We start from the raw sequence: 19,827 nt of genomic DNA on the forward strand, positions 1-19,827 counted from the left end.
TATTATAAGCTAATTAAAGGCTGTTACTAACTTGCAAAGACATTGAGTATATGCCAAATGGCCTGGAAGTAAATTACACTTTGCAGGTTTACACTGAAATACTACTGAAGATAAAGCAAACAAGGTCCGAGCACTTGAAATGTACGTGGGCCAAACATTGAGGGAAACCAGTATTAAAGGGGGCTGGGAGTGGTGGGATGGGTGTGGGCCGATTTGAGCCTCTGTCGCTGCCACTTCATTCTCCAACTACTGTGACAGTTTCATTGATACAGAAACTGAGACAGTTCAATCCCTGTAATTGTTTAGTTTTTTATATAAGGCACAGGATTAAGTTTATCTGTATACACACACACACACACACACAAACACACACACCCACGAGCACATAAACATTGTGTTCAGCAGCAGATTCAAAGAAAGCCTGGGAGATTTCTGAAAGCACCAAATAACCCCAATGGGATCCAAACTGCACCTACAATTTAACAAGGCCAGTAGTTCAAAAACAACACTATGATGATGATGAGGTGACAAGACAAATGAAACTAAATACAGCTGGTTGACAGAAAAGATATGAATTTCGCTTCTTAGAGTTATGAGGAACTAACTGTCCTGTAGCTGCAGGTTTCATATTTGGTCCCTTGGTGTCAGCATTTCCAACACTTACGTAACCATGAAGCCCGGTCAAGATCATCTGGCCTCATTGTTGAGCCCAACAGGAAACGTACGTATGTAAAAGAAGCAAAACAACAGTGTAAAAATAATCCTACTTGAGCAAAAGAAAATAAGTGTTATCTGCAAAATAAATAGTAAAGGTAATCATTCTGCAGTAATATGCCCCATATGACTGATACATTATGATATGTCACATTTACATATATCTCAATTCATGAGCCTCATTTTACTGCATACAACTGCAATTAGTGGGTCATGAGATGATTAATGGGGCAGGGTTTATTTTGTGAAATACTGAGTAATCTACCGCTTTGAGCCTAAAACAATTATTTAAATCTAAGCTATTCAGAAAATCATTATTTAATGAAACTGCCAACAACTCAATACATCTGCATGACAAGGAGCTCCAAAAGGACTGCTTTTTTTTTTTTTTTAAGATTTCAAACGTGAAAAAGGCTGGGAACTACTCATTCAGTAGTTTAGTAAGTTTAGATTAGTCAATATATTATATTTCTTATCTATGTGTGTTGATGTAAAATCTGAAAAGTAACCAGTAATCAAAGCTGTTAAATAAATACAGTTGAGTAAAAAAGTACAATATTTCCTTCTGAGATAAGTATGAAATAGCAAATGCTCAAGTATAGTACAAGTGCCTCAACATTGTACTTAAGTTGAGTAAAGTTACTTCTTGACAATACTAAAATACAGTATATTTGCATTTGTTTTACTTGACCCATGTCAGAGGTTGATTCATTGACAGAGGCTTAAATTAGACCATTCATGTTGGCAAGAGTGATACAATGCAATCCAATCCTGGTTACATAATACAATGAGTTACACTACGTTCTCCCACTGTAACAAAACAGTAAAGGATTAAAGACATTGTAACAAAGTGAATTGAATCTTTATCAATGAGGGAAGTCAATTGAGCAGGAAGTTCAATGTTTAGGTTCGGGTTAGGGTTAGGGTTATGCAATTTCAAACACATAAACCAGCTCAACTGGTTTGACAGGTTTCAACATGGATGTTATTGTGCAGAAAAACAGACTGCTATCAAGGTGACTGAGTAACTTATTTTTCTGTAGCTTAGATATCCTGAGGGTGACAACAGGGTCGACATTCCAACTTTTATTACACATCACCCATTGGTGGGCAGCACATAACATAACATCACGTGTTCATTATGCCACAGTTAACAGCGTCATGTTTTGTCTCCAGTTAAAATCAAGGTCTTTGTTCTCTTGTGGTCTTCCTGCTGAAGAAGATATAGTTGTTGATCTTGATCTTGGACTTTTTTCTTTTTAATCTCCCTATTTTTGTGTGTTATCATTGGAACAGGCCAATTATAGTTAATAAGGCAGGAGGTGATAAGTATTATCTAACTGGTTTGAGATAAGCATGCAGATCTAAATGTACCATCATAGTATTGGATGACCTTTGCATCACATACCTCACATCAAGCCGCATAGACTACCTTGATCTTACTATGAAATTAAAAGAATTAAAATAATAATTATGGGGTCCCTCATTAAAGAGTAGCCATGTTTGAACCACCTACATCTGCATGTGTTTCTCTGGACAGTGCTTCCCTGTTGAGCTATTATGGATGCTGATTTGTATAGCTCAGACAGCTGAAGCCGTAGAAGCTTTGGATGAACTTTTTTTTTTACATTGTGAACCTATCCTTTAAATACCAGCAGGAAAAGGTTACTATTTCATTAGAACTTCATTCACTATTAACCTTGAGAAGACCGTGGTGCAAAAATATGTTGTTGGGCACTTATTGACACCCACATTACTAGGCAGTTTCATTATTTCCCCAGGCACCCAGAAACTCACAAGTATTCTGGACCTGAAATTATTAGTTGATTAATTGATTAAGCATTTAGGTGCAGCTTCCACTCCAGTGCCAGCTGTTCAAATGTGTATATTTACTATTTTCTGAGTTCTCTGTGATGGTAATTCTTATGGGTTTTCACTGTTAGTCAGCAAAATGAAAGGAAGAAGCCATTTGTGTATGTGAACTTGGGCTCCAGGAAATAATGATGGGCATTTTTCACTGTTTGCTGAAATATTACAGGTTGAACAATCAATCGATTATCAAAGAAAATAAAAAATGATTGACAATGAATATAATTGTTGGTAGCAGCCTTACAGCACTTTTGTGATTAATTAATGCTACACTGAGCAATGTTTTCTGTGTATTAACTACTTGACACGGTAAAAAAGTTGTTTTCATAAAACACAACTTCACAAGTTAAAACAATATGAAGTAAAACAATTCAGGTCTTAAAGCTTGATTTTGACATTTTTGACCTTATTCATAGGCTACAAGAAAGTTAATCATGGGCTCTGTTCTAAAGCGAACATAGCTGTAAATTATTAAGTCTTCTGCTTTATATTGAAACTGGTGAAGGTCAGGAGGGACTCAGAAGTTCAAAGTGTTGTTTTTGGGATCTCTGTTTGTTGTGGATAGCTGTTGTGTAACGACTTGAAAAAGGCCAAAGAGAAGGTGGGGAGCACATGTGCCTACGTCACGGACAACACCCCCATCCGTCCCACTAACGTCACAGCTAGCCACTCTTCAGGCAACAGTGGCGCTCCGCCCCGAGCTGACAGCTACACCGAGCCGGTACAGAGGCACGGACTAACGGCATCACACCGGAATCACATCACCGTAACTCTGTTATTTCACTTGGGGACGATTTTAACTGAAACATAATAAGAATATGGTGGCTTTTTGAAAAAAAGACAAAGATGGCACAGAAAGACACGCTGCTACATCTCTTCGCCGGGGGGTAAGTCACGTTAACGACACTGCTTCAAAACGGAGAAACATAATTAACAACAAGGTTAATGTAACATGAAAGGGTAAGTTTAGGCCACCCGGTGTTGTCCATGAAAAGCCTATCTGAAACTAACGAGAATTTACTCTTTAATCTACGGGTTACGGAGCCGCCAGCCAGCATGCTAAAATACATAAAGGCGAGCTAGCTCGTGTTAGCATTGCACCATGTTTGTACTGTAAACGTGTTTCTTTCACTATGTTCTTCGCCAGCGGACATATTTCTCATGTTAAATGATTTATGTTAACATTTTACACCTTTAAAATAATAGCCCAGTTAACACCGGACAACGAACCACCCAGCAATATCTTTTGTTTCCACGGATCAGCTAACAAGCGTTACATCTGTGCGGAAGTTTGCTAATGCCTCATAGCTATCCTTAGCTAGCAAGTATATCAAACTTAGCCGTTGGTTTTGTGTCTTGAAAGTCGCGTTCAAAATGCGAGTAACAACCTGGTGTTTTAGGTAATACACTGTGTGAAAACGGAGGTTCTAATGTGTAACTCGAGACCGTGAGTTGTTGGTTAGCTAGCTGTCCCGTCGCCGTCATGGCTGGACGTGGCGCAGTCACGGGAGTCGTCAGCCTTTAGCAGTGTGATGTTCCCTGATATTATGTAACACTGCCAGCAACCAGCTGCATGTACCGACGCCAATTACTGGCCCAAAGAATACTAAACCTCGAGCAACGTCATGTACGTCTGTGCTTTAACCACGAGCTGGGTGCATCCAGTGGAAGTTAAGGTCACATTTAAACAGTGGCTTGTTAAATGACGCCATTTTACCCTTGAAATGTTATGACGAGCTCATTTTTAGCTTTGCACGTGAAGCATTTGATTTGAACATGTGATTTCTGAAGTCAAATGTATAATAATGTTGTGGGAGTGATGACCACTTTATTTTTACTCAAACTGTAGCCAGATGATCAAATGAGGTATGGGCTGGTCAGTGGTCATGTCTACAACACATTTTTTCAATATAATTACATGTGTTTGTCAGATTTAAGTTATACAATATACTAATGAAGCTAATTCAGTGTAATTTCTAACAATCAAATAGTGGTGGATAGATGGCTAATGTTCAGTCAATGGACAATTAGGTCAGGTGTTACTTTTGCTAAGATGTTTGACTTTGTCCTTCAGACAAGACACAGTACAGAGGCTTAGTCTAATCTGTTCCAGACTTCTAAGCTTGTCATATACAAGGTTGTAGACACAGTTAATAAAGGATGTACCAGTGAGAAACATGTAAAGAACTAAATGAATTCACTTTTTGAGCTGAAGCTGGACAGTGTTATCTAAAAACAGTCTTTCCCCAGGGAAACAAGTCTCCCCAAGTGCAATTAGAACGTCTGAGCTGGAAAACTCTGTGCACCAGCTGTGTTGGGTTAACTCAGAATATTTCCACTGCAGAGCAAGACAGTCTTTGACCAAAATTGTTCATTGCAGTGGTGGATCCTCAGCTGTGTTATGACTGAAAAATATTTTGCAGTCAACTCAAATCAATCTTACAAATAATAGAAGGTGGTACATTGTTTCATAATATGAAAAATTTTACACATTGCCTACTTCCCTCCCCGATGCCCATAATCCTAATTTTTGTGTAACCATTTTGCAGGTGTAGTGGTACGGTGGGAGCCATCGTGACCTGCCCCCTGGAGGTGTTGAAGACACGGTTGCAGTCCTCTGGCCTCACTCTCCGGCCTGTCTTCCAGGTCCAGCTAGGCACCCTAAGTGGCACTGGGGTTATCCGTCCAGGGACTGTGACACCTGGGCTGCTGCAGGTCCTACGGTAAGATGTTTGTTTGTGTTGTAAGGCAAAAGGTGCTGCAGCATGCTCTATGGATTGTCTCTCAAACAAAGGAACAAAGTGGTCCCTTCTCACAGCTGGTGCACTTTGCTGTTTATCCAGACTACCATGTAGGGACAGGCATAATTATTACCTGCTGACTTTGTAGTTGCAGCGTGACAACCTACTGAGTTTTACCCTGGAAAGACCTTAGTGTTTAGGCTTGTCTGATGTGTTCACATAACAAATTTGTCAAAATATATGTGCTTGGTGTGTTTTGGTGTAGTTGTGAAAAGTCCTGTGCAGTTCTTGTGATTTAGTTTGTGGAAATACTTTGAAGAGCTGTCATTTGCTTTCTGCTTTCATAGTCTTAAAATGAACGCCTCTAATCCTGTCCTACATAAAGTGGCGATTAAGTACATAGTATTCTGCTCCTACTTAGTGTCCTTAACCAGATGTTAGGGGTGATAAAACATGCTTTCCCATGAGGCCTTAAGATGTGCTTATAATGAGAAGTTTTTCTGATGTGCAAAATAGTAGCTCTTTTATAAGTCTGATTGGGTTGCGGAAGACTAGACAGAGCCCCAGTGGGCCACGAGGAACCAGGGAAGGTTTTAAGAAGGGTGCTGTGTCAGTGTTATATTACACTCTGTGGACCTAGGCCACAGACTGAACTGGTCAGGACTGGTGTCTACTACAGCTGAGGCAGTAAAAGCTACATATACCTTAAGATAAGTTTTTGTCTCAGGAGATCAAATATTTCCTTGTCAATTGACCTCTGGAGCTAGATTTTCAACTTACTTTAGCTGATGCAAATAGATTTTTCAGATCTGTTGTCTTTGAATTTACAGGCATATGTTTGTGTAAAATGTGCAAGAAATTCATTACTGACCTTTAAACCCTTATTCTAGTCATGTAAACCTTGTGATTGGAAACTACTTTGGCCTGAAAAGAGGTCATTGATCATCTTTTTTTTATTTATTTATTTATTTTTATTTGTAGGGTAGTGTTGTGAGACAAGTAGCATAATTTGCAGTTGTAAGCGCCCTTTTGCTTGGCCCCAGGCAGACCCGACTGTCATCTGGAGAATGAAGGTCACTGCCCCCAAAGAGTTAAGAACACTGGGGGGATGTGGCTGACGTGACAAGCCAGGCGCTACAGAGAGGACAGTGTTTAGTGTAGAAAGTTAAGCAAAACCAGCTCAAGTGAACAGGACTGATGTAACACTTCGGATGATTGCAGGCTTGAGCTATCACACTCGTAATAGCGCCTGGGATAATCCTACTGACATTTACTGTACAAATGTAGAGACAGTTTGATATTTACAGTGAATGTATGCGAGTAAAAATCTGTCAATAATTTCTATTTTATTTATGTTTGATGGTGTATGGCTCTTTGCTTTTATTTCAGATCAATTCTTGAAAAAGAGGGACCAAGATCACTTTTCCGTGGTCTGGGGCCGAACCTTGTTGGTGTGGCCCCCTCAAGGTACAGTGAAAACAGTGTGTACAACACACTCTTACATTGCTCTAATGCATCAGGGTTGCCCATCTCCACCACCATTCGTACCCACTACAGCTTTGTTTAATAGTGTAAGAGTTAATGATACCTGTGTTAACAATAAAACATAATTATTAAAAAACAACTAAGGAAGCAGAGGCAAAGAAGGCCACGAAGTGAAGCAGTGGTGTTTTCTCAGCAGTCTTGTTTTAGTATCGGCATACCTCAGAATGTATCATACCCTGGCTGCTAACATAAGAAATCAAAACAGAGGGAAGCTGTTTATGTTTGTTTTTTTTCTTAAATGGCTGGAAGCATTAACTGGCTGTATAAACAGGAAGCTGTAGCCATGACAACAAATTCCAAGCCCCTCCCCACCCTTACTGAGTTCTGCAAGTCAGCTGCTTAGTTTGTTTAGGTTGGTGTCTGTCAACCTGAGTAGGCTTCTGTATTTGCATTTAATAAAATTTTTGTCCTAACTTGAGACAAATGAGATAAGAACAAATAAGGAACTACATTCAAAAGTTTCACAGACATATTTTTGTGAATTTCACAGATGTGGTAAGGGGAAAACGAATATTCCTAATGCTTTTGTCACAAAATGTTGAGACCTTGTTAAACTCAGAGGGGTCATGCATTGCCTATACTTTTCCCATGGTTAATGAGTAGCCACAGCATCAGCCTTTGCTCAGTAATTCCACTGTCCTTCCATTCCACTGGCAAACTTGGGCAGGCTTACATTCAGAGCAGCTCTGTGGGTATCTGGTGCCCAGTGCTTATTCAGCCTATTCTGGTGCAGTGACAGTTTGTTCCAGAAACCAAGCAGAGAGCAGGCACCGGGAAACAGACTGCTCTGGATACACCCTGTCAAAGGCTCACACCATCCCAAATGGAATCATTTACATAATTGCACAGCTGTCATAAAACCACATTCACATATTCAATATGCATTCATATTTAAGCACTGTGTGTTCATTTTTACAGTTGCTTCTACGTAGAGTTCTTACCAGTTTGTTCTCTGTGTTTCAGAGCCATTTACTTTGCTGCATATTCGAAATCTAAAGAAATGTTCAATGGGCTGTTCGTCCCTAATAGTGGAGTGGTGCACATGTCCTCTGCTGGTGTTGCAGGTGAGCAGTCTGCATGTTCCCTTTTGTTGCATAAAATAACACTGTGCCAATCAAAACCTTTTTTTGAAGCCTGTAAAATGAACATTATTGGATTCAGAAAAGGTTCTATTTATTGCGTGGCAAGTATCTGACTGCAGTACATTTAGCATTTATGCTGTTGCTGTTCGCTCATGCTGTAATTTCCCTCACTGAATTCAACAACAACAAATTATTTCTCTGTCTTTACAGCTTTGTTAAGAATTACGCTTTGGGGATTATGATCTCATTACCCTGTTGTATAAAACTATATTCTTATTTTGTCCTGTGTCCTCAGCTTTTGTTACTAACTCTCTGATGAACCCCATCTGGATGGTCAAGACCAGGATGCAGCTGGAGAAAAAGTATGTACGCTCTTTATTTCACCTGCCCTGTGTGTACTTGTGTTTTTTAGCTCTAGGCAGACTGTAGTGTAAAACAATCTGATTTATTTTAGCAACTCTGCTGGTGTGAAGGTATTTCACATAATGTGACCTTTGACAGGAACCTTTAAGAGAGCCCGCCTTCACGGTACTGTCCTTGGGTTATGCTGTGTATGAGACTGAGCGTGTGACCTGGCGCCATAAATACACAGTGCTGACGCACTGTCCAGAGTCTATATTTACATTATCGAGTACTAGGCAGTTGTATCATGTGAGGTCACTGGAACGAGTGTTTAAGGAACACCTGTCCTGCAACACAAAATGGTGGCTTTATGAATGAAGGGGCAAAAAGGAGTGAATAATTTCAAACAAAATTCAGCTAAGGTTAGACTAGTTACTCATTCAGCCAAAATAAGGAAACAGTAGGATGATATATGCTTCTTTAGATGATAAACAGAAAATGAACAGGTTCCAATTTGATTATCATTTATAAAGTAGAAAATACTACGCTTGTGAAAACTGCCTGTTTTGTTAAATTTTATTTTAGGACTTGAGCTGTTTGTCAATTTTTTTGGGCTGTGGCACCTTGTGATGGACGTTTGTATACTATTTTAATTCTGATCTGATTAGTTGATGAATATAAAAGATATATGATCATCAATAGTTAAAATAGTTGTTAGTTATAGTTGTAGTCCTTCTGTAATGTGATTTATTATTTTTATTTTTTTTTTTGGCACTAATGAGCCTGACCTGTCTGATCTTTCAGAGCCAGAGGAGAGAAAAAGATGAATGCACTGCAGTGTGCTCGCTATGTTTACAAAACGGAAGGGATCCGGGGCTTCTACCGAGGCCTGACTGCATCTTATGCCGGCATCTCGGAGACCATGATCTGCTTCCTCATCTATGAGACACTAAAGAAACACCTCGCCAAGAGCCAATTTGCCTCCCCGAATAGCGAAAACGAGAAAGGAGCATCAGACTTCCTGAGACTGATGTTGGCAGCTGCTTTTTCAAAGGGTTGTGCATCCTGCATCGCCTACCCACATGGTAAACACTTGCATTGTTTTCTTGGAACAACCTCATGTCAGGGAGAAGTGATTATATTTACTTACATGACTAATACCTCTTTGTGTTTGTGTCCACAGAGGTCATACGGACGAGGCTGCGTGAGGAAGGCAGCAAGTACAAGTATTTCTTCCAGACAGGAAGGTTAATAGCGGTGGAGGAAGGTTATGCAGCTTTTTATAGAGGACTCATTCCACAGCTAATTAGACAAATCCCTAACACAGCCATCGTCCTCTCCACTTATGAACTCATTGTCCATCTGTTGGGAGACTCCAAATGAAGACATGTTTGAAAGTTGGCGTTTTCCAGACAAAGCCTGAGACACACTGGGCAAGAGACTTTTGAAAATGCAACACATACTGTACATATTTTGATGTGGTGCTACAGAGACTTTTATGGTGGAACTGAAGCAGGTTGTACTGTTATCCAAAGAGCTAAATAGATTATTTTATTGAAAGCTTGATCGTTAGGAGTTTATCAAAAAAATTCAAGAAGTCGTGGTTCTTATTGAAACTCCAAACCTGTGAAAAAGGTCATCTTCTTAGAGGACTAGTGTTAAGTTAACTAAGTTATTTTATGTTTTGTTATTTTATGACGGTGTTTGTTTCTTTTTATCAGTGGTAAATGTACCATCACACATGACTGTGCAGGCCGACTCATTAAGTTAACAAAGGGAGGTTATTCAGATTAAGTGCAAGTAATACTGCTGTCCCTTGCAGTGTAATGACCACAGACCATTTTGAGAGTTTTGTTTCACAAAAATAATGTGCTGGTTTTGAAGTTGGAATTACAGAGAAATTTCATATTTTTCATTAATATATATATATATATATATATATATATATATATATATATATATATATATACACACATATATACAGGCTTATGTGTATGTTTTTTTTCTTTGAGAAAAAGATGGTCACCTTTTACAATATAATGGGAACTTAGATGCTGTTTTGACCAGTGGCTCAATAAACTGCATCAAGAAACTACATCAGTTGGTTGTTGATCTTAATACTGACGCAATAATTCAGAAATCTGCCTTTAGTTAGTACCAAGCACAAGAGTAGAGCAGGGTTGTTTCACTGTCAATATGGCTCAATAACTGAAATATCAGAATATGTGAGGGACTAATTGGCTGGTCCTGTTCTGAAACTCATTTATTCTGCTTAATTGATTTAATCAGGGCCTTGTACCTTGTGTCAACATTAAGGTTTGGCTAAAATGGCAGACTACTGATTTTTATCTTGTTAATTTCACATGCAAAAGTGCAAAGTACATGAAGGAAATGTATATAAGTTAATGTGAGGGTGTGGTAGAAAACTACACCCAAGAGATACAAAAGATTAAAATACAGTACAATACAGGAAGAATGTGGGTGAAAAGTCTTCAGTCAAAACTTCCTTTTAACAAATTTAATTTTATCCCACTTTTGAGAAGTAAATTTCTCTAGATATAAGTATAATCCCTACAATGTGTAGTAGAGGTTCTCTTCTGCTTGCTACTTGTGTTTATACAATGACTGAATCCCAAGATGTGCTTTCTAATCATTTCCTTCTACATACTGTCATTTGCTGAGAATGTATTACTGTTTTTTTTCAGTAATGCCTACTTACCTCACCTAGAGTCACAGATCTGGAAAAAGGTCTTCCACTGTTCATTTATGCCTATAAAAATATCCCCCCCCTTGGATGTTTTCATGCTTTAATGTTTTACAACAAGTAAGTATCTTATGACCCTGGTCATCATTAAAGATTAATGCCAAAGTGACCACGGTGAGATACAAATAGTCCAAATATTAAAATATAAAATATCAGCTTTGCACATTTGAATGCTGCAATTCATCTTTGCAAAACTGCTCTGGGACCATGGATAGACAAATTTCAAGTCCTATAAAATGTCTGAATTGGATTAAGGTCCAGACTCTGGTCTGATTTGGCCATTTACAGTATCCTGACATTGCTGTTTTATATTTATAACCATTCCTGTTGCTTTGGCATTATGTTTTGAGGTTTGGTCTCGCATGGAAAATAAATTTCCCAAGCTGCAGCTCCCTTTCGGACTGAAGCAGGTTTTCAAGATTTTGTTCTGTATTTCGCTGAATTCATTTTACCCACTGCCTTCACAGGCCTTCCAGGACAAGAATACAAATGAGGCAAAAAAGGAGAGGTTTTCAAGTCCATCTTGAAGAGGTATATTTATGTAAACATATTTGGTCATCATAGAGGAAAAGGAAAAAAAGCCACCATGGGTCACTGAAAAGTAAAGTCATAGTTGACAGGAAAATTATATGAAATGGAAAATATGCCTCAGGATTTTTACTGAGTTAAGTCACTTTATTTGTGAAACCATTTGAGCAGTCAGACATGAATCAGCAAAACTTTCTTCTTCCTCCTGTGGTTTAGTTGATTGACCTAGATTGTCCTCCCTAACAAGGAAGAACAAGCTCATGACCAAAGCGTTTTGTGTTGGTGTTAAATTCCTGAATGGTCATGTCTACAATAAGTTGATGTCTGTTAATCCTACTCTCTTGAAATGTATACAGGGGATCACTGTCTAATACCAACAGTGGATGGTATCAGGCCTTTATGACCCTGATTAACATAAAAAAGAATTATATTCTATTCCAAAGTGAAAGCAAATCTATAAACATAGACTTAAATGAAGCATAAATATAAACATAATGATTAATTGCATAATTAATTATTTTGCAGAAGACATCCACTTGGTTTGGCTAACTCAGAGTACTGAAGAGTATCATAAGCTTCAGCTAAACTTAAGAATGCATTTTGCACAAAACAATTCTCAGCAAATGTGTATTTTGACCCCATGTATGGTGGCCCTGAGAGCTCAAAACACTGCAGCTTAAGGGAACACATGCAAATAGACAAGCCACAAACAAATTCAGAAAACAACATCAATTTGACATCATGTGCTGCAAATACTGACAACACAACAGAAGTGTTTCCAGCAGACACAAGTCAATGCCTTTAACTTCAAAAGTCACAATTGAGCATTGAACAAAAAGTGCGCCCCAGCCAGGTTCATCACTTTTTAGTGTCCCCTGGAAACACTTCCGTTGTGTTGTCAGTATTTGCAGCACATTTGTGTATTTGGTTGTGTTGTGAGTATTTGTAGGGCATGTGTTGTCAAATCATACCCGTTACTTGTGTTGGCTTTGCTTTAAGGGGGGGTGTCTTTGCCATACAGGAGGAACAATTACAGTGACCAGTAATGCTTTCAAACTACATATGGGTATGTCAGTATTGTATTGAGATGGACTTTAAAACCTCTCCTTTAATGGCTTATAATTGATCATTAAAGTATTGGTAAATTATTTATTAGCCATTACTGAAGCCATCAGTTACTTAAGGTAACATATAAGAATGTGGTAATCTATACAGTTTTCCTGTGTTGGAATACTTCAGATTTGATGTGTGGTCATATGATTAAACACATTTAAGGGGCAAAAAATAAATAATTCAAGACAGTCTGAGGTAAGATAAAATAAAAAGCCTTTTAATATTACATGGCAGAAACCAATGCTGGTTTGCAAACCAGGCAAAGCAAAGTGAGCAATTGCCCATGGAAGTCCTCCATTTTTATCAAATCATTTTGGTTACTTCCATCCCTCATGCTCTTCCACCACAGGATAACTTTAAGATATGTACACTGACTTTGCAGTGCCCAGGGTTTCTGGCTACGCCCGTGGTGATCCTCAATAGAGGAAGCGAACAGTTTAAATGCTTTGCTGCGGCGGTGTAGTGACCTCTGTCTGCCGCAGGGAGTAGGGCTCAGCACCGGGATTCATGGGATAAACTGTTGGACTGTTGACGTGAGTACGGCGGCCTGACGGCATGTAGCTTACCCAGCGTTGTCTCAACAGTCTTCTGGACATCTCGCTGTTATGAAAGCCACCAACAGTTTCACTTGATTTGGAGACAAGAATTAATTTTTTATCAGTTATCAGCACCGCTCGGCTATCGACCATGTGTCCAGTTAACTTACACCCGCGCCAATAAGTGTCAGTTGGTCAAAGTTGCTTAGCCATTAGCTCCTAGTTCAGTTAGCCAATCCAAGTCTCTCTAGCACGACACAAGCCAGCTAATGTCTTGTGCCGTCGCTATCTTTGAACGGCTGTCAGCACCATCACCGGGACAACGGGCAACCCCCGGCCGTCTGATGGAAAGGTGAGGGGGACGATGCTGAGATTCCTCCACATCCTTTTAACAGGTGAGCTAAGTCGGCTAATAGCGGTTAACTAAGCTCGTTTGTCAGCTAGCTAGGTCTGTGGCAGGACCAGCTAGGTAGCTTACGTGATTATGCAATAGGATAACCATAAGGGATATTACGTTACATTCACCTATGAAAAGAAAAACTGTTAAGTGGCATCTTTGACTTCCAGAGACATTATCTTGTTATTATGACTGAAAATTTGTTTTATTACGTTAATTAACATTACGAGTGCCGCTTCTCCTTAGTTGGCTTGAACATGGACCTGTTGTTTACATGTAAATATCCTGTAAAATATCTAACAGTCAGTTACCGGTGTATTGGGTTCACGTTGCTAAAGTTACGGAAGTATAATACCACAGCTCTTCAGAACATAGGCTCGAATCCTCAGGAAGGTTAAAAAGGCGCTGATTTAACTGTGCGGTCATTTTGGAGGCTGGAGTTTGTTAAACTGACAGGTTTTCTAAGCCTAATTGCTAAGTAAAGCTAAATAGAAACCTATTTGAAACATCTCTCAATGTCATGCAACACAACCAGACACATCAGAAACTGAACACCATGATAATGATTCGTTCATTACAAGACTGTTGTACTGTAATAGACTGCATTCATTTTGCTAGTGTTAAGTGCGCCAGCCGAGGGAAAAGAGATGCTATTGTTGACATTTTGAATGGATTTGAGTCTGTTTTTGCTTGTGCATAATTCCTTGTTTGTGATGTCCTCACAGGCCTGTTAGGTGCTCTATGGGATGGAGTTAATGCCTTTGGTAAGCCTGGTATTGATACAAACCTGTTGCATCCTCAGCCTTTCCCACATTTTCTATCTCTAAGTAATTTTTCTCCGGTCCACAGGTGGAGTCAGACTAGTAGATGGGGACAACAAGTGTTCTGGGAGAGTTGAGGTACTCCGCCATGACCAGTGGGGGACAGTTTGCGACCATGGCTGGGACCTCCGGGAGGCTGATGTGGTGTGCCTGGAGCTGGGCTGTGGCTTAGCTGAATCTGCCCTTCATGATGCAGCATTTGGTGCGGGCAGAGGAGAGATCTGGCTGCGGCATGTCCAGTGCACTGGACATGAATCCAGTTTGACACGCTGTGCTGTTGTTCTCCACAGTAACTCCTACTGCACCCATGAGAATGATGCAGGGGTGAAATGCTCAGGTGAGACTCTAGTCTGATGATGTATTTTATCTAACAAGGAGTACTGCCAGATGGCTGACTGTTAGTAACTACAGTTACCATTGGCTCCAAGTAAATTGACACTTGATCATTCAGGATCAGCTCTTGAGTATCCTGATAATCAAGAACTGGTACATATAAAAAATTAAATCCTGTGTAGAGTAACCTGGACATTATAAATCCCAAACATAGTAATTCAGAAAAAATGTCTGGAATACACAGAAATGATCTGGAACACAGGATTGTGCAGTGAGATAATTTGGGCAGCTGGAACATTAGGCTGGTATTCATAATAGTCTGCATGTCAGCATACCTATTGATAGGCAGAAGAGTATGGCGCATTGGATCATCCTGACATTTTGCGATTAACCTGTCTTTACTCACAGGTACCCTTTTAACGCCCACACTCGCCCTGCTGTCACCTCACACTGTGTTCTCACCTGGGGAGGCTGTTCGCTTCGGCTGCAGTGTTCTACTGGGTCACCACCTAAGTGACTTCCACCTGTACAAGGCTGGAGTAGCCACACCGCTGGTTACACAGAGGGCTGACCAGACCCAGCCCGGAGTGGAGCTCACATTGTCTGACATAGAGACTTTCCACCAGGGCAGCTACAGTTGTCGGTACAGGATCAAGGGTGGCTTTCCTTCTCAGCTGCTCAGCTCTCCACCCAGCAACTCCATCAACATCACTGTGGGTCAGTCATAGCCACATTGTCTAATCCACATTAACTCTATTGCACGAGTTAACCTTATTGTACCAATCCCCATTCTCATAGCACATCCTTTTGTTGCGCAATCTATATTAGATGTTTGATTCTCTGGCTGACTCAACCTAATGGGTCTGCACCACATTGGATTTTGATTTCTCTTAAGTCTCTTGAATTAGGTTCAGTTTAATTTTATTAATGTCCTCACTCCTAACTTGGAGCACGTCAGGAATTTTGGTTTCGAGCATTGGAAGTTTCTTTGTTGATCTCTGGGAATAGCGTGAGTAACAAAATAATCTAAACTCCAAAGTTAGTTTTTCTGAGTTTTCAACTGCATTAGGCAGCTCCATTTCCTGAAGGAGACTGTGAGATGTGGGTGAAAGCTCCAGAAAACTGCAAATCTTCATCTGATGTTCTGATTTGAACGCTGCACTCTCACCGCTCATCAATTTGCAGAAATCTAGAGTCAACAGAGATGGCTGAAAAGGCTGTCTTATTTTAGAATATTTTATAACAACAAATATGGGTTTGGAGAAAAATTGTGGTTATAATACGGTTTAGACCCAAATCAGGTTACAGCTGAATCCACACTGTTTCAAGAGAGGTCCTGAATGACCTTGAATAACCTATTGAATTCCTGTTTTTTTTTTTTTTTTGTCTGATCACAGTGGAACTCTTGACTCCCCAACACTGGTACAACACGTCCACTGATGCCCCGGCTGGTTCCGTCATCAAAGGCCACAGTTTTAATATCACCTGCTCCACCGCGCAGCAGTACCCTGGAGGTTCCTTCCAGCTGCGTCTGATTCGCTCCAACGGCACAGTGCGCCAGTCCCTGCCTGCCCTCACCCCGTCTGTCACTTTCACCTTTCCCAACGCCCAGAGCTCCAACGAGGGCTACTACTACTGCCTGTATCGGGTCCAGCTGGGTGGACGCACCTTTGTCTCCAGAGAAAGCCAGCCCCTGCCTATAGCCATAAGAGGTGAAAACTGATAATATTATAGACTATAGAGATGCAGTATATTGTAGAGATAAAGAAAAGTATTGTGTGTGGTCTGTGCTATAAATAAGACTGGCTTAAAAACTGAATGATAGGGTGATATTAATATTAATTTTACATCGATTAGATTCTATCTAGGCTTTCCTCACAGTTCTTCACTGGACAGATTGTATGTTTCACTCGTTTGCAAGTGCACTTCAGCTTGACACAGTTAGTTGCATTAGTGGATGAAATTCCATCTATGAAAACTTACAGATAACTCCTTTGACCCCCAGACCCAGATCCAGTGCTCAGTCCAATGGTGATCAGCTGGCTTGTGTCTGGCCTGACATTTGTCGTAGCTGTTGTTGTTATAATCATTGTGGCCAAGGTACTGTGTAACAAGGAGAAGAAGCCCTCCGAACTGGAGCGAGAGACCAGAACCTGTAAGTTCCTTTGTTCTACCAGACGCCTATATACTGTAGAAAGGGATATGGCTTTTAGAAAGCATCCTGTATGTGTACCCATGCTTATAAGGCTGGGGATACGCTGTATGTTTTATCAAGTGTGCTTCTTCTTACAGGTGTGGACAACACTTATGTTGCCTTATCAATTAACAAGCTATGACGGGGTATGCAGGCAACAGATAACTAAAGGTATCGAAGTTCATGGTTCTTGCACAAACACTGTATATAAAAAGTATTCACCACACTTTTTCATCACAAGTTTTCATGTTTTACGGTTTTGCAACAATAAATCAAAGGGGATTTAATATTTCGTATCCATCTCCTGACTTGTGCTTCTTGATTACATTTTTGTAAGTTGCTCGGTGTGTTGTTTTGCCTTCATTGTGGAGGATTTTGCCATGATACTGACTGACTAAAAGTTAGACCTTCTAGTTCCAGGTGTATTTAAACTCAAAATCAAGTGAAACCCTTGACTACACACAGGTCATCTCCATTTAACTAATTCTAAAACCAAATGGAAACATCAGTTTTGATCAAGGCGTGTCCTGTTTAAAGAGGATGAATACTTCTGCAGACATGTATTTTATTTTTGTAATAATCCAGATGCTTTCACTTGAATATTAAAGGCTCTTTTTTTTAATGCTGTCAATGCTCCAAGTGAGGGTGAATACTTTTTATAGGCACTATTATAATTTACTTTCATGTCCATATCCATATTCTTAATTGTGCTAGAGTAGTGAATTAAAGTGGAGCATTTTGTGTTTCTCGTTTCAAGCAGAATCACTAGTGAGTGGTGAAAAGCCAGAAGGCTCACACTGTGTCCTCCATGGATTCAGGTGGCAGGGGACATAATACAGAACCAAACAGCTTGGCTGGTCATCGACACACCTTTGGAAAAGGCAGCAGCTGGACCCAGTTCAGGCCGGTCTGGATGAAGCACAGCTTTCAATGGACACAAACATAGACCTGAGACTGTACTGCAGTTTTCTTTCTTACCAAACTTCAGGTTAGCATTACTGCAGGGAAGCCATGGATATGATTTGCTATTAAGCATTGTGTTATAGTGAAATGTAAGCGAATGGCCACAGAAGACTGACAGACAGTAGAAACTATGTCCAGTTTAAATTCAATCTTGGTTCAGGTTGGACTTCAGATTCACTCAGACTTAGCTGTTGCCATGACCCCAGATGTATGGTGTGGAAATCTGCTGCAAAAAGCTAAACTGGGGAAACTGTGACATAGCTTCTTCAGGTTTCTGTGTACAGTGGATATAAAAAAATCTACACACCCTTGTTAAAATGCCAGGTTTTTGTGATGTAAAAAAAAATGAGACAAGATAAATCATTTCAGAACTTTCAGTGAAGACAATATGGCACGACGGTGACATTACCAAGAACTGGACATCCCTTCAAAATTTATGAAAAGACAAGAAGAAAACTGGTCAGGGAGGCCTACACCAACATTAAAAGAACCGCAGAAATTTCTAGCAAGTACTAATTGTGTACTACATGTGACAACAATCTCCCATATTCTTCATACGTCTGGGCTACGGGGGAAGAGTGGCAAAACGGAAGAAAAACATCTAAGCTAAATTTTGCAAAAACGTACAACAAGTCTCCCAAAAGCATTTAGGAAAATGTGTTATGGTCTGATGATACCAAGGTTGAACTTTTCGACCATGGCGTAAAAACAACACATCACCGAAAGAACGCGACACCCACGGTGAAGCATGGTGGTGGTGTTTTTATTCAGCTGGAAGTGGGGCTTTAGTCAAGGTAGAGGGAATTATGAACAGTTCCAAATAGCAGTCAATTTTGGCACAAAACCTTGAGGCGTCCGCTAGAAAGATGAAGAGGAATTTCAACTTTCAGCACGACAACGACCCAAAGCATACATCCAAATCAACAAAAGAATCGCTTCACTAGAATATTTGGAATGGCCCAGCCAAAGCCCAGACTTGAATCCAATTGGAAACCTGTGGGGTGGCCTGGAGAGGGCTGTGCACAGGAGATGCCCTCACAATCTGACAGATTTGGAGCGCCTTTGCAAGGAAGAGTGTGTCATGATGAGTCAAGATGTGCCATGCTGATAGAGTCCTACCCAAAAAGACTTTGAGAGTTTTTAACAGGGATCTGTAGACTTTTTATATCCACTGTATATCCAGTTCAAAAACATTGTTTTATATTTATTAACAGGTAACAATAATGACAAGCTCCACTAGCTTATTATGTACTTGCTTCCACAGATCAATGATCCTTTAAGGATTAGAAGTTTTTGTACTTTAAGTATAACCCTACTATGCATCTTATGCCATTAACTACATGTACTGCACTTAGTGTGTAAGTAGAAACTAGAGTTGATTAAAATGTTGCTGTTGTTGGAGCTTCGTTTCAGTTTTTTTTAAATCATATTACTGCATGTACTGTGTAATTAATAGCATCAGATCAAACTCCATAAAAGGAGAAAGCGCTATCAATAATGCATCATACAGTTTGTTTATTTTTATACCCTCAGTTATTTAAACATTTAATTTTTGTTTTGCTCCTGAATAAATTACTTGACACTTGTTTACTCATTAAAGGTCTTTTATATTTGGATTATGAAATGCAAATTCAAAACAATTCACAACAGGATGTAAAGGTTGAATTTTGTAGTACAAAAGTGTGATATCTCTGAATTAATTCTAGTGAAGCAAAGCATAAACATGACATCACAGCTTGTATAACAAGTGCAACCTCTTTTTTTTTTTCTCTTTTTTTTTTAAAATCAAGATAAAAGTTTTTCCCCCAACTACTTATTAAACACTTAAAAAACATTAACAATTATATCCCAATTAATCCTATAAAACGGTTGAGGCACTTGTATC

The 19,827-nt window shown here is 39.7% G+C and overlaps 2 protein-coding genes across 3 annotated transcripts; both read left to right on the plus strand.

Moving 5' to 3' along the window:
• The first annotated feature begins 3,260 nt into the window (after nt 1-3,260).
• On the plus strand, nt 3,261-11,086 carry slc25a33 (solute carrier family 25 member 33). The gene is made up of 7 exons (XM_056384026.1): nt 3,261-3,470; nt 5,133-5,306; nt 6,714-6,791; nt 7,833-7,933; nt 8,247-8,313; nt 9,098-9,378; nt 9,477-11,086. Exons 1-7 carry the CDS (start codon nt 3,430-3,432, stop codon nt 9,674-9,676), a joined length of 942 nt encoding a protein of 313 aa, XP_056240001.1. The 5' UTR covers nt 3,261-3,429; the 3' UTR covers nt 9,677-11,086.
• A 1,605-nt stretch (nt 11,087-12,691) lies between these two features.
• On the plus strand, nt 12,692-19,343 carry si:ch211-150o23.3 (uncharacterized). Of its 2 annotated transcripts, none has more exons than XM_056384025.1 (8): nt 12,692-13,629; nt 14,357-14,395; nt 14,481-14,789; nt 15,194-15,502; nt 16,183-16,497; nt 16,791-16,940; nt 17,078-17,150; nt 17,737-19,343. In XM_056384025.1, exons 1-7 carry the CDS (start codon nt 13,599-13,601, stop codon nt 17,119-17,121), a joined length of 1,197 nt encoding a protein of 398 aa, XP_056240000.1. In that variant the 5' UTR covers nt 12,692-13,598; the 3' UTR covers nt 17,122-17,150; nt 17,737-19,343. The 2 variants fall into 2 exon arrangements, with proteins under 2 accessions (XP_056240000.1, XP_056239999.1); XM_056384024.1 differs by having other exon boundaries at nt 12,693-13,629; nt 17,740-19,343.
• The last annotated feature ends 484 nt before the right edge of the window (nt 19,344-19,827 follow it).

Source organism: Seriola aureovittata, chromosome 9 (genome assembly GCF_021018895.1).
Source record: "Seriola aureovittata isolate HTS-2021-v1 ecotype China chromosome 9, ASM2101889v1, whole genome shotgun sequence".
NCBI lineage: Eukaryota > Metazoa > Chordata > Actinopteri > Carangiformes > Carangidae > Seriola > Seriola aureovittata.

Bases quoted from the DNA above. Each gene is read 5' to 3' on its own strand.
- slc25a33 (XM_056384026.1), top strand. From the start codon at position 3,430: ATGGCACAGAAAGACACGCTGCTACATCTCTTCGCCGGGGG. The intron at 6,792-7,832 runs GTACAGTGAAAA...TCTGTGTTTCAG, and splicing joins GTTGGTGTGGCCCCCTCAAG to AGCCATTTACTTTGCTGCAT. The intron at 8,314-9,097 runs GTATGTACGCTC...CTGATCTTTCAG, and splicing joins AGGATGCAGCTGGAGAAAAA to AGCCAGAGGAGAGAAAAAGA.
- si:ch211-150o23.3 (XM_056384025.1), top strand. From the start codon at position 13,599: ATGCTGAGATTCCTCCACATCCTTTTAACAG. The intron at 13,630-14,356 runs GTGAGCTAAGTC...ATGTCCTCACAG, and splicing joins CCTCCACATCCTTTTAACAG to GCCTGTTAGGTGCTCTATGG. The intron at 15,503-16,182 runs GTCAGTCATAGC...GTCTGATCACAG, and splicing joins CTCCATCAACATCACTGTGG to TGGAACTCTTGACTCCCCAA.